This window comes from Poecilia reticulata, chromosome 17, assembly GCF_904066995.2.
Source record: "Poecilia reticulata chromosome 17, P_reticulata-male-v2, whole genome shotgun sequence".
NCBI classification, from domain to species: Eukaryota; Metazoa; Chordata; class Actinopteri; order Cyprinodontiformes; family Poeciliidae; genus Poecilia; species Poecilia reticulata.
The window spans coordinates 8608276-8620536 of NC_088846.1; the positions used below are offsets into that span (position 1 = coordinate 8608276).

The 12261-nt window shown below is 39.9% G+C and overlaps 1 protein-coding gene across 1 annotated transcript in view; it reads right to left on the reverse strand.

Moving 5' to 3' along the window:
* pigr (polymeric immunoglobulin receptor) overlaps positions 1-12261 on the reverse strand; it is a 22344-nt gene continuing 10083 nt past the window's right edge. The window contains exon 9 of the mRNA XM_008433007.3: positions 1-526. Within this exon, the coding sequence (XP_008431229.2) occupies positions 468-526 (59 nt within the window). The 3' untranslated portion in view covers positions 1-467. The remainder of the gene's footprint in view (positions 527-12261) is intronic.

Consider the following 12261-nt stretch of genomic DNA (forward strand, 5'->3'; position numbering starts at 1 on the left):
TTTAGTCTAATTAATGTTTCGAGGATGTTTCAAGGACTTTAAGGCGAAAAATTCAAGTGGAGCTGATCTAGTTTCAGTAAGCCAAAGACAGCCCCCCAATGTCGCAGGTGAGGTGTTTGTGAGGATCCAAATGCAGGCAGAAGTGGGGCCGAGTAAATGCAAGGAGCCAAAAATGTCTAAAGAATACTTAAAATTCACAAACTGAGATAGTGGTGAAAAGCAGAATGAACCAGCTGTGATTAAAGAACCACCAAACATTGCGCGAAGCCTATTCTGGTTCCCAGACTTGTGCCACGTGTTTCCGAACATCAAATCTGGCTCCAGTAAGACGCAGAGGAATGCCTGGTTCTTCAGTGTGAGGAACAACTGTGGTTTCACCTCTTGGGATGTTCAAGCCAGAGACATAGAAACAACAAGCTTGGTGGTAGACGGGGACCACAGAGGCACGCAAGTCATTCATCATCTTGCTATAACGTTCGTCTTCGGTGTCGCTTAATGCTCTCTGTTGATGACACATGCTTGGTTCCTAAACAGAGGCACACAAACCAAACCTGTTATAGGTCAAAAGTTCTGTCTCATGATGATCAGTGGAACAAGAGATAGATGGAGACGACAGGCTCTCTCGCATACTTCATCCAAAGTGGATGTCTCTCTGTGTATAAAAATGACCATTTTCGTGACATATCTACGTCAACGAGAACCGATTTCAGCACTGAGGATGAAGTACGACTGGCCATTAAGAACCAGGGAGAGATCAGCTAGATGAGAACAGCAGGAAACAGAGACAAAAGGAACCAAAAGAAATGCATGGCAGCACAAAAATACTGAATTCAAAGAGATCAAAAAACGGAAAACACACAAATTAACATGCCTTAAAACACAAAACTCTCAGGAAATAGTGAAACCCATGAACCAAAGAATGCAACTTTAAATGCAAGAAACTTAATCTGCATCGCATTTTGAAAAGTGGAGCCATACCGTTGAGCGTTTCTACGGCTATGCTTACTTTGTTCACTGAACTAGCTCTCTTGTGCGTGTTGTGCTGCATTTAGGACAAGCATAGAAAATCCCCCACTCTTTCTCCACCATACTGTCACAATGATGCGCACCGTGCTTCGGTTGGGTCATTATTTGTGTTGGGCAGAATTCTTACTTTCGCCTATGAGTTGTTGACGAAAGTTAAAGTTAAGTGTTGGCAGCATAACGTCCACTTGTCAAGTTTGGTCTGGGAGGGTTTTCGGGGGACCAATAAGCATCTTTAAAATGACTGGCGTAATGCATGGAGTACGACAGCCTTTCTCCTCGGGGAGCTGCTGTCTGGTGGCCGGTGCTCAGAGCCAATGCGGAAGAACGCGGTGGAGGTATTTATACAATTGAGCGGATAGACTGAACACTGCAGGGAGCTGTGCTTTAGATGTGTAGGTTTATAGACAAACCAGAAAATAAAATTCATATCATCTGGGTCTCAACAAATGGGTGACGGAGCACATCATGGCGGTACATAGCTGGTAGATGTGCTTCTATGCGTGACGAACAAAAGTGTCAAATCCCGTCGCTAACATGGACACAAAAACTATAAACGGCTGGTCAAGGTGAGAGCTCATCACCTTCTTCCGGTTAACTTAGGAAGTGAGCCATTATTGTTACAAGTTAATTTAATCTAAACTGCAGAAAAGTAATTGTTAGGGAAGCTCAAATATGAAAAATTGGGCTGATGTTGATATTCGGTAGTAACCCTGCTGTTATGGTAGATTTACCAATGTTTTATTTTATAAATTTTTTTTATCAGATTACTCGATTAATTGTAAGAATAATTGATGGATTTCTCGATTACTAAAAATATTTGTTTACAATGTGACTACAACCCTCAAGAACAACTTTGCACAAAGTTCCAGGAGCAATTTTGTAAAGAGCATTGGCACAGGGTAAAAGTAGTAACTCTGTGCCTCAGGGATTCACAACAGTACATTTTTGTGCCCAAGGCCAGAAAACTCCCAAGATTTCAATCTCATCAAAAACCAGTCACCCACCCAGCGGACCAAAAATGATTTTGTGACCTTAAACTGATATACCGTGAGATTCAGTGCACCAGAGCAAAGAGGAAAAGTCTTAAAAAAAAGCCAGACACTCTTGCTTTGACTATATGTGTTGTATTTCTCCAAAAAAGCTTTTGAAATGTACAAAATTTTAAAATGTTTGAAATTAGTCAATATTGATATCTGATATTAATCCTACACTGAGTCACTGTCACATAACTGAGCATACCCTACATGACCAAACCACTACTGCCGCCTTCTGAAACACAAACACAAGTAGCAACAAGATCATGGGGGAATTTTTCTGCCATAATTCGCGAGCACACGCTTTCAGTCTGAAAGCACGATTTCCTGTCCTTTGTTCTCAAAACTTCTCATGCTTGTGCTTACATTTTCAATTTGGAACAAGGACTTTATGTCTTTCTTCTCAAAACTTGTAAAGTTTGTATTCAAAACTTGTCTCTGCTCGCTTGCGAAACATTTTCTGCACGGTTCGGCAGAGAAATGTACCGTTGTCTGGCAACCTCTCAGCCAATAGAGTGTAAGTGTTACAATGGGTGCGTTTGTTTTCTTCTACATAATTAGTACGTCGCGTTATTGTTTGGATTTGAATTCGTTTGTTTTGCATCCAGCATGCAGCTAATTATAAATACTCTGTAATGTTTTTCATAAGACAACAGAAGAAGAAAAAAACGCATGTGTGTGAATTAATTTCAGTCTGGCTAATTAATGTAGACTAATCCCATTAATTAGAAAGCACAAAGGTAAAGACTTTCAGCTAAGACCTTTAAAAGCTCAGGCACATGAAGCCTGTTGATTTACTTCATCTGTTTTTATTCAGTGTTGGAAAGTTGACTCCCCAGACTGAAAGAAGTTGGCAAAACTATTTCAAAAAGTGATATTTGCACATGTAAACACCCTTTTCAATCCACTGCGCAGTAAAAATCAAACACACCATCATCTCACTCCTTCGGGCTAGCTTCAAGCTAGCAGAGATTCTGATATGTTTTGATAGATTACATCAGGCTCGCTTAGATGTGTGTCAGCCAATCAACACCACGATGCTGTCTAGTTAGGCCACGGCTGGAACCGCGAGTTATCCAAAACACTGCTGACAGGGAAAATCCTGCAATGCAATCTGTCTTTAGTCACTAATAAACAAAGCCATTAAGCTGCCATCTGCAAATTCAACAAAAATGCAAATGCTGAACGTGCCTGTAAATCCAAAGCTGTTTATCAAGTGGGCTTGTCAGGAGAGGAGGGAGAGGAGGGGGAGAAAAAGGAAAGAAAAACACGATTCCACCAGTACTGATTTTTGGATGAGCAGAGATGCCTGAAAGGGCCACAGGGAATGCCAAGCACCAGACAACATTAGGACCCTGCTGAGAAGGAGCTGCGCTGGTGGGAAGTCGGTACTGAAGATTCTTCGAGCTGTAACATAAAAGCCACAGTCGTCCTCATCGGTGTCCAAATGATCGCACTCACCCTAATGTTCCCTTACGCCTCACAGGGGGGTCAGAATCGAGTCGTCGCTCCAATAAACAGTGTGTCGGAACCGGTACCAGAGAAGCCTGAAATAGTTATTGATCGCTTTGAGTGCTGCTGTTTTCTTCAACATCATCTCTCTCGCAAAGAAAGGTAATTGTTAGTTATGACTGGGCTCATGTTGAGATGTATTTTAGGACAACAAAGACTGTTAAATGTTTTTTTTTTTTCCGTACTTACTGCTTGTTGTCATTAAAAGAATGATCAGAACCGTACCCAGGCGTAAGGGAACGTTATAACCACAAATGCCAATGTATTAGGATGTTCCGCAAAGCAAATCTAAAAAATGTGATGCAAATTTCTATTCAGCTCCCAGAGCAGCTTTTTCATGTAGGCCAAAGTATTTTTAAAGAGCAATGGCAAAAATGGGGACCGTATAAAGCAGGAATAGGTGTAAAAAAAGGGGGTTGTAAAGGGTAATAAAATTTTCTTTTATTCTCAAAAAGCCCAATTTTATCTGAGCTGCAAAAATGATAAATATAAAGTTCAAGTTATCCAGCAAAGATGATCTTTTGTTACGTGAATGGGCCGTGTAATTAGTGTAAGACTTCTAATTAACAAGGGCTTCAGCAAAATTATGTCTATGAGTAAGAATGCCAGAGATCGTAAACAAAAGGTTTTTTTTATCAACTTCCGGAACTTTTAGAGCTCTCAGTAACAACAGCACCACATGCTGACGAAAACAAGAATTACAACCACTATGTGAAATAAAAGCAAAACAGGGTTTTATATACAGGATATATATGTACAACTACCCTTTTCTCACCTGGTTACATAACATAGTTAGATAATAATTTAGACTCTTATCTTAAATGTGAACCCATATGCTTCAATTGTCAGTCACTTTGCTGCTGCTACACTGGAATCTCCCCACTGTGTGATAATGCAGGATATTTGTATTTCTTTTTGTGCTGAAGTCACCTTTCTTGCTCAATGCATCTGCAAATTCATTAATAATGCGTGAGTGTGTGTGTCCCTTTAAGCACTGCCCATTAAATTAAATCCACCGAGACTGTATTGAAAAGCTGCACACTGGACATGACTGCCAGGCTAAATGAGTAAGTCAAACAGCAAGAGAAAAAAAAAACTTGTTTCCCCAATCTAATTACTGTGCCATACTTAATAAATAATGTGACGAGAACATTGCGAGGGTGAAACAAGTCACCTTCTATGATATGGTCAATTGAATTGCTACTTTACTGCTATTCCACAAAACCAGGGTTTTTCAACGATGAAACGGGCAAACAATTAAGCGTGAAGCATTTAAATCGGCGATGTGGATTGTGGGCGATGGGCTTCGCTGGAAGACGAGCCCAGAATCAGATTCCTCTCTAGGCCTCGTACTATTCCAGGCTGGCTCTGCAGATTAAATATTATTCTACGAAGACAATATTCTGCTAACTCCTTTCTGTTGAAAGCTGCCAAGCAATAACAGTCCAATCAAATTATTTACTGTCCTCTTGTCAGCATGTCGTTTTCCTCTGTTTCGCTCTCTCTGGAAGGCAGAGATAGTCGGCATCACATTCGCGCCGGGCCCCGCGTCGGCTCGCTATCCCCATTGTTATCAATGTGCATTTAACTGCAGATGATGCGAACACAATGCTTCTTGACCCAGTTCGGCCGCATTGTGAAGAACGCCGCTCCACGCCGGCATTGACATTTAAAATCACAATCCTCATTTTGAAGGGATTTGAACCGTGGCGCGGCGCAGCACACCCCTCCCCGTATGTGAATGGTTAAAACTTTATCTTTTTCCTGCTCCTCAAATGAAGCAGCTCCAATTCAAAACCTTTTTTTTTTCCGTGCTTGTGTGTGCGTGTGTGTGTGTGTGGATTAGAGGTCAGAAAATAAATCCTTGCTATTATTGCGAAGCTGTGTGTTTTGTTTTTTTTTTGGTTTCTGTGCTGACCACAACTTTAATAAATGTTTATGCATGGAAAATAACAGTGACTCTAAACATTAATCCTAAACATCTGCAGCTTTCACATGCGTGGGCACTGGGGTATGAATAAACATAAAAGTTTCTCTGCTTGTTGTGCCCTATACCTTTTCTCTCTGTGTGTTAGTGTGATGTGAGACAGCTTCCCTGGTTTCATTAAGAGCAAAAAAAAAAAAAAAAAAAAATGCCTCTTGTGGCATTTTTTCGAAAACGAATTGAAAACTGATTTTATTTAACATTATGCTATGAGATTGGATATTACTTTAATTCATACAAGACAGAAAAGCCAAGTAGCAGAACTGCACAGCCTTTAGTGGTTATCAAATAGACCATTTTTATTGAATGACCCATTAAGATTCTTCTGGGTTTTTTGGGGGGGTTTTTTCCACCCAATGCAGTTTATTCCCTCAAGCTCAAGCATGGGCTTTATTATGCGAGCAGGACAAGATACCCCTTTACATATTTTGTGCAGCATAATACCTGGATAGAGCAGAAACGTTTTAATTATAACGAGGGTACAGCTTTGCATTTGATAGCTATTGGTATTATAATGGACAGACAGTCTTTTAGACATTTGGACCTCATTTTCACTCACTGAGTAAACAGGTTTAACAATTAATGAGCGGTAAAGAGTGCATGTCAAGTTTGGAAAAGGTCATTTTAATTGTATCTTGGGGGAAAAAGCAAATAAATAAGCTCTGTGCTCGGATGATCCCTCCATCCAGTGCGGGTGGTGGGAGACAGAAGAACTCTGGTTTAAAAATCATTGGCTGTGTTTCCTTTGACCTTAAAACTACACAAATTGCAATCACGAAAATGAATGTACTTAATGGAAACTCGACAACTTAGAAAAAGCTCATGCATTTCAATAAAATGTTGGGGGGGCGTTCGCGCCAGTGCTTGTGTACTTCGTAAAACAACTACCGGATGCTACTGCTGGCGACATCAAGTGGCAGGAGGAGGATGGTGTGGCACGATTTTTAATGACTTATCATGCGAACAAACTTTTCCACGGGTGATTAAATTGAGTTTGTTATTTAATGAAAAAACAGCAACAACGAAACAGCTTGGGTATTGAAAGAGTTTTGCATACATTCGTAATGGCATCGTGGATACTGTGGGAAAATGATCCCAACAAACTCAGTAAGTGTTTACATCCCTCCCAAGATGTGTACATCCCTGTTGTTTTGCGCTGTTTTTCACAGCTTATAAATGTTACCAAAAATATGCGTGCACATCTTGTGCATTTTTCTTTATTTAACTTACCCTCAGTTGGACACTTCCTTTGATCTGAGTGTGTTATTTTAAGAAACTGTACATAATTATTTTTCAGACATTTTTTAATTTGGTCTTACTGTAAAGCCTCTTATCTTATTTTTATATGTCTTTGTGTATGAATATGTATGCTTCCACCTAACCTTAATTTTCTGCTGGGACACAAGAATTTCCCCACTGTGGGGCAATAAATTAATAAATAATAAATGAATACATTTCTTGATCTGTGACCTGAGTACAAATTTTGTACCCCAAACTGTCAAGGTGGTATGACACTTGAATCCTTGAATAATATTTCTATTCTATTATTTCATATCCTATTTTAAATAAGATAGAATCCAAATAAATAAACAAATCTCAGGATAGGTGTCATAATAAAATGCTACATGTGCAATATGTCCAGTCCTTAAACTTCCATGCTGGTAAATATTGCACGTAGAAGTATTATTACTGTTATTATTAAAGCTTTCGGGCGAAAGCAGTTCAGCCACGGTATGGTAGGTCATGTAAACTCATGGAGTGGAGTCGGCAGAGGTCACCGACTTTCTTCAGATTAGCTCAGGACTGTACAGTGTGCAGAAGTGTAAAGCACTCCGTCACTGGACTCCAGAGAGGAGGACATGTGTTCTTTGTAGGGACGAACCAGGCACCTCTATCTGGCCATCCGGATGACCAATTGGGGTTTGCCAGTTGCCAGGGGAACAGCGCTCGCCTGGCTGCACTGTGTCAAGAGTAAGGTTCGGTACAGAGGGGACTGCGGTACTGAGCTGCCTGGCAATTTCCTTTCTACGCTATTCCGCTATATTCTCATCTCCCTTCATTTTGTCCATCTAGGGCTTCTTCCATTGAATACGATTTCTCCAGTTGAATTTCAACAGAGCAAATCACTATTAACTGTCTGCGCCGTTCTACAACTGTAGTATGTCTGTAGTTTTAGCGATGGCAGCAGAGGAAGTGAACGAAGCCGTTCTGTCCGTGACGCTTCCAAACATTGAATTGACATTAACGGCCATCTTGTTTGGCTCACGCTTCTCTGTTCACCCCGGGAGAAGCGCAGGCACCGTCTGATAAGCTTCATAGCGTCAAACATACGCATTGCATATGTCACAGAATAACTTTAGCAATTGGGTAAAAATGATAACATCAACAGAGTCCATGCCATATTTTCAAGCATTTTTATGTTTTGATGCTTGTGCTCTTATGGGACCAGGAGTGGAAAAAGACATTTAAGCAGAAAAAGAAAGAACTCCAACCACAGGTGTCGTTAACCGATTAATGACATGATCAGTTTTTTTTAACGACAAATTGATTATGTCTTTAAAACTGCAGTAACTTTTATGAAAAAACCCCATATATCTTACATATTTAAGACTGTCAAAACATCATGACCGTAATCAGCCATCACTATCTACAATAACTCTTTGAAGAATTGGAATTAAAATGAGTATTTCATTTCCTTTTGGAAGCAATAAAGTATTTTTAAATTTGAATTTCAAAAATATAACACAACATAATGGCAGTTTTAACAAATATGTAAAAAAAAAAATTTCAAAAAAATAAAAGTTACATACTGCAGCTTTAAAAAAATCATAATTAGTGTTTACCATCATAAGAAATTCTCTTAATTTATGATTTCACGCAACAAAAATGGTGACGCACATTGCCAATAGTTATGATGCTTGGGAATGCTATTCTTTAGCATAAAGGGCAAAGCACAGGTCACAGCAGATGGAGAAGTTGGATGCTGATAAACATGGAACAATCCTGGAGGAAGGTTCCAAATGTGTCCACCTTCCAGCAGGAGAACCACCTCAACCACGCAGCCAGAGCTACAAAGGAAATTTGTCTCGAACACTCTGTACCAGTTCCAAATGTAAATCCAACTGAGAATCTTTGGCGAGATTCGAATGCTGGTGTTCAGAGATGCTCGTCGTCCAATCCCACTGAGCTTTAGCTTGGAAAAGAAATAATAAATGAATGGGCAAAATTTCCGCTCGCTGGATTTGTAAAGCTGGATGGAGACGCACTACAAAGAACTCGAAACTGTATTTGCCTTGGAGGCAAGCCGCTCTTTTCAACATTTTAAGCATGTATAAAAAGAAAACTAGAGAACGAAATCCCTTTCCTTCCACTTCTCATTTATGAACTACCGAGTGTTGATCTCTTACAAAAATCTCAGGAAAATACATTCATGACTGTACATTCAAGCTTTTCTTCCCTTCCTTTTGCCCATACTTCCAGATGTTTGCACAATCCTGTTTCTGTGGGCTTTACAAGCGGTTCAGACGTTAAACGCGCATTTCTGACATAAACCAAAAAGCATTGAGGAAGTGAATGTAAATTTTCAAAGCGCGCTTGAGAAATGAAAAGCACTGAGATCACTTAAATATGGCGGTGCTGTGAACAAATTTTCTTTTAAAGGCTTCATTTGGTTTCCTTACTCGTGCGTCTCACGGACAACAAAGGTATTTTTATGTTTTCTAAGAGGTAATCTTGTTGCTCTGTCCACTAGGACAAGAGGTTCTGTTATTGTGTGCATATGCTTGGCCTACATGCTAATAGTGATACAGAAGAAAACACACACACACACAAAAAAAGTCTTTATCCTTCAGCCTGGCCTTTCGGAATTTCAAAATGATGTCCCTATTATCCGACGGGGCATTATACCAAACAAGCAGAAAACACATTGATTATTGCTGCCTGCAAACAACGGAGCTAAGAAAAAAAAAGCTTCCAGGAATGCAATTTATAATGTATGTAGACATAAACCCGAAGTGGAGCGTTTTCCGAAGGAACGAATGGAAAACAAACACGAGTTGTTTGAATATTAAGACGCTGCAGTTTGCCTCACAGAGCCCTGTGGGGAGACGCAACAGCCTCCCTGCTTTTCTTCCGCTTTATGTGCCGTTTGAATAGGAAAACAAAAGAAACGCTCCTTTTGTGCATGAATAGGCACTCTGCGTCAACAACGCATAATGGGAGGAACGCATTTCATGCAGCGTTGACCTCCATCTAGTGGCGGAACCGCTTCAGCTTGAAAGGCATCAAGATTAATGATGGAGCTTCTCTAACGCCGAGGAGCGGAGACCACAATGTAGAGAGACAGAGACAGAGAGAGAGATGAAGAAAAAAATAATAATAATTACAATAGAGACACATGAACACTCAAGAATGTAACAGTGCGATTCGCTGAAAGCAGTGGGAGCCAAATTGTGACACTGCAATGTCACAATTAATTGAATTTAATTGAAAATGACAAATCCTATTAAAAAAACTACCACGCTTTTAATGACTCAGGAGAGAGGCTGTGACTCGCGTGAAATTACAACTACACCCTACGACGGAGTCACAATCGCAAAACAGGCGGCGAAAGTGAAAGGTACGGCCAAAAAAAACCTAAAACAATAAGAAATATTGTACAAAACAATACAGAGAGAGCTCCCATTTCAGGGGGGTGAGTCAGATTTAGCTCCTGTGCCACATTTACTGAGCCGTGTGATTCTAATTAAAGCCGGGTGCTTCGCCCGACGTTGTACAGCAAAATCAGCCCAAGTTCCGAGTGAGAGACGGTAAACCCGACTCAGCGTCTGGAATATTCATCTGAACATGTAGTGGCAGAATTCCCAGCGCGCCTTGTTTGCTGAACTCTTGAAGCTCCCCGGAATCCCTCAGGTGGCTGCAGCAGCACAAGGCCTGGCTAACCTTTGTTCTGACAGATGCACCGGAGCTCTGCATAAACAACCTGGCGCTATTGTTGTTGGCCGACTCTGAACATTGCCAGCAGAAATCTCCCGGTTTTTTTTTTTGCCTAAACAGCAAATTATTCACAAACAAAAAAGTGTCAAAATACTAAAACGCTTGCAAAAAGAAAAAAAATATATATATATATATTTTTTTACATTAACAGCAGACATCGGTGTCAACGTACAGCACGGTTTTGCAAGACTATCCGCATCCCTTGAGATGGATACATGTTTTCCGCTTTTTTTCTTTCACAAATAAAAACATGTAGGTGTTCAGCCCCCTTCACTCTGTTACCTCTAATTACAAGAGAGTCCTCCTGTGTGTCATTTGTTCTGTAAAGATTTGTTAAAGATCATTATTAGTCAACAAGCTGCACCGTGAAGACCGAGGAGTGCAATAAATACGTCAGGGAGAAAGTTGTACAAGAACCAATAGATTAATTCAAAGCATTGTCATGCTATCGCATGACCCAGTTAAAGTCCAGATGGAAATCCAAATTAAAATCCGCAGGAAGACTTGAAAATGCAGATCTGCAGGCAGCCGTCATTCAATCTGGCTTTTACAAAAGCTAAGAAATAACTTCATCTCATGAAACCCCATAAAAACAAGTCTTCTGTTTCTTTCTGTTTTTGTGTTTCACTGCTTCAAAACTTTGACCAAAATGCTCTTTATCTTGATAGTTAGATTTAATTTCCTGCTTTTAAACACAAACTAAAGGACATCTACAACTACCAATTGTAGATGAACCCATTGCTCACTGCATGTACGTACGGTAGATGTTGTTGTCCTCTTCCCCTAGCTTCCCGTTTAGCTTTTAAGCTAATGCTGTAAATAAGAAATTGTCCTTAATGTTTTGCCTGGTTAGATGAAGGTTTTACTAATTGAGCTGCTAGATTCCTGATTACCAAGTACTAACCCAGGAGACTAGAGTATAAATATACGTCATGTTTTTGGGATGATGTTTTTTAGTAAGTTTGAAAACCGTACAGCCTTAACAGCTAATCACTTCCAATATGTTCTATCAAAGCTTCCTGGTTGTAACATAGCAAAATTTGCAGAGGTCCAACAGATATGAATGCTTCTGCAAGGCAATGTCCATGCACGCGCCGTCAAACAATATTTATTATTTGCATTTGTTTTTGTTTTTTTTTGTTATTTTTCCAAAGAGGAGCTAAGTATTGATTTACGTTGGTCAGGATCGAGTGCAGCCTTTGCTCAGCGGCTCCTTTGACAATCTCATTAGCCTGTTCAATTTACTATTCCAACATGTTGTTTGCAGTTGGTAATGAGAATGAGGCACTTCAAGCATGAAAAGGAGGGAAGATTCTTTTCTCTTTTTGTAGCTCAGATGTATTTTGGTCCTTCCTCCTGAAAACGAGTCCGTCTCAAGGGAACTTTACCCATTATCTGCTACTATTTTTGTCGTGCCCGTTTGTTTAATTGGTCATGCTACTTATGTTTTTGGTTTTCTTTTTATTGAATGAATTCTTGCTTTCTTGTTAACAAGAAGACAAAATGGCCTTGACTCTTTCCCTTCGGTTTTTAAAAAAATATTCCTTTTGGGTATTTTTTTTTCTCCAGCAGCTACGCAGGCTCAGAACTTCCTCTTATGAAGATAAAAACTAAACTCTGCATTCGGCCATTTGTTATCAGAGTCTAAGGATTCATTAACTTCCCCAGCATCATAACTGGTGCTATTTGTTCATTTAATTAGGATCCAAT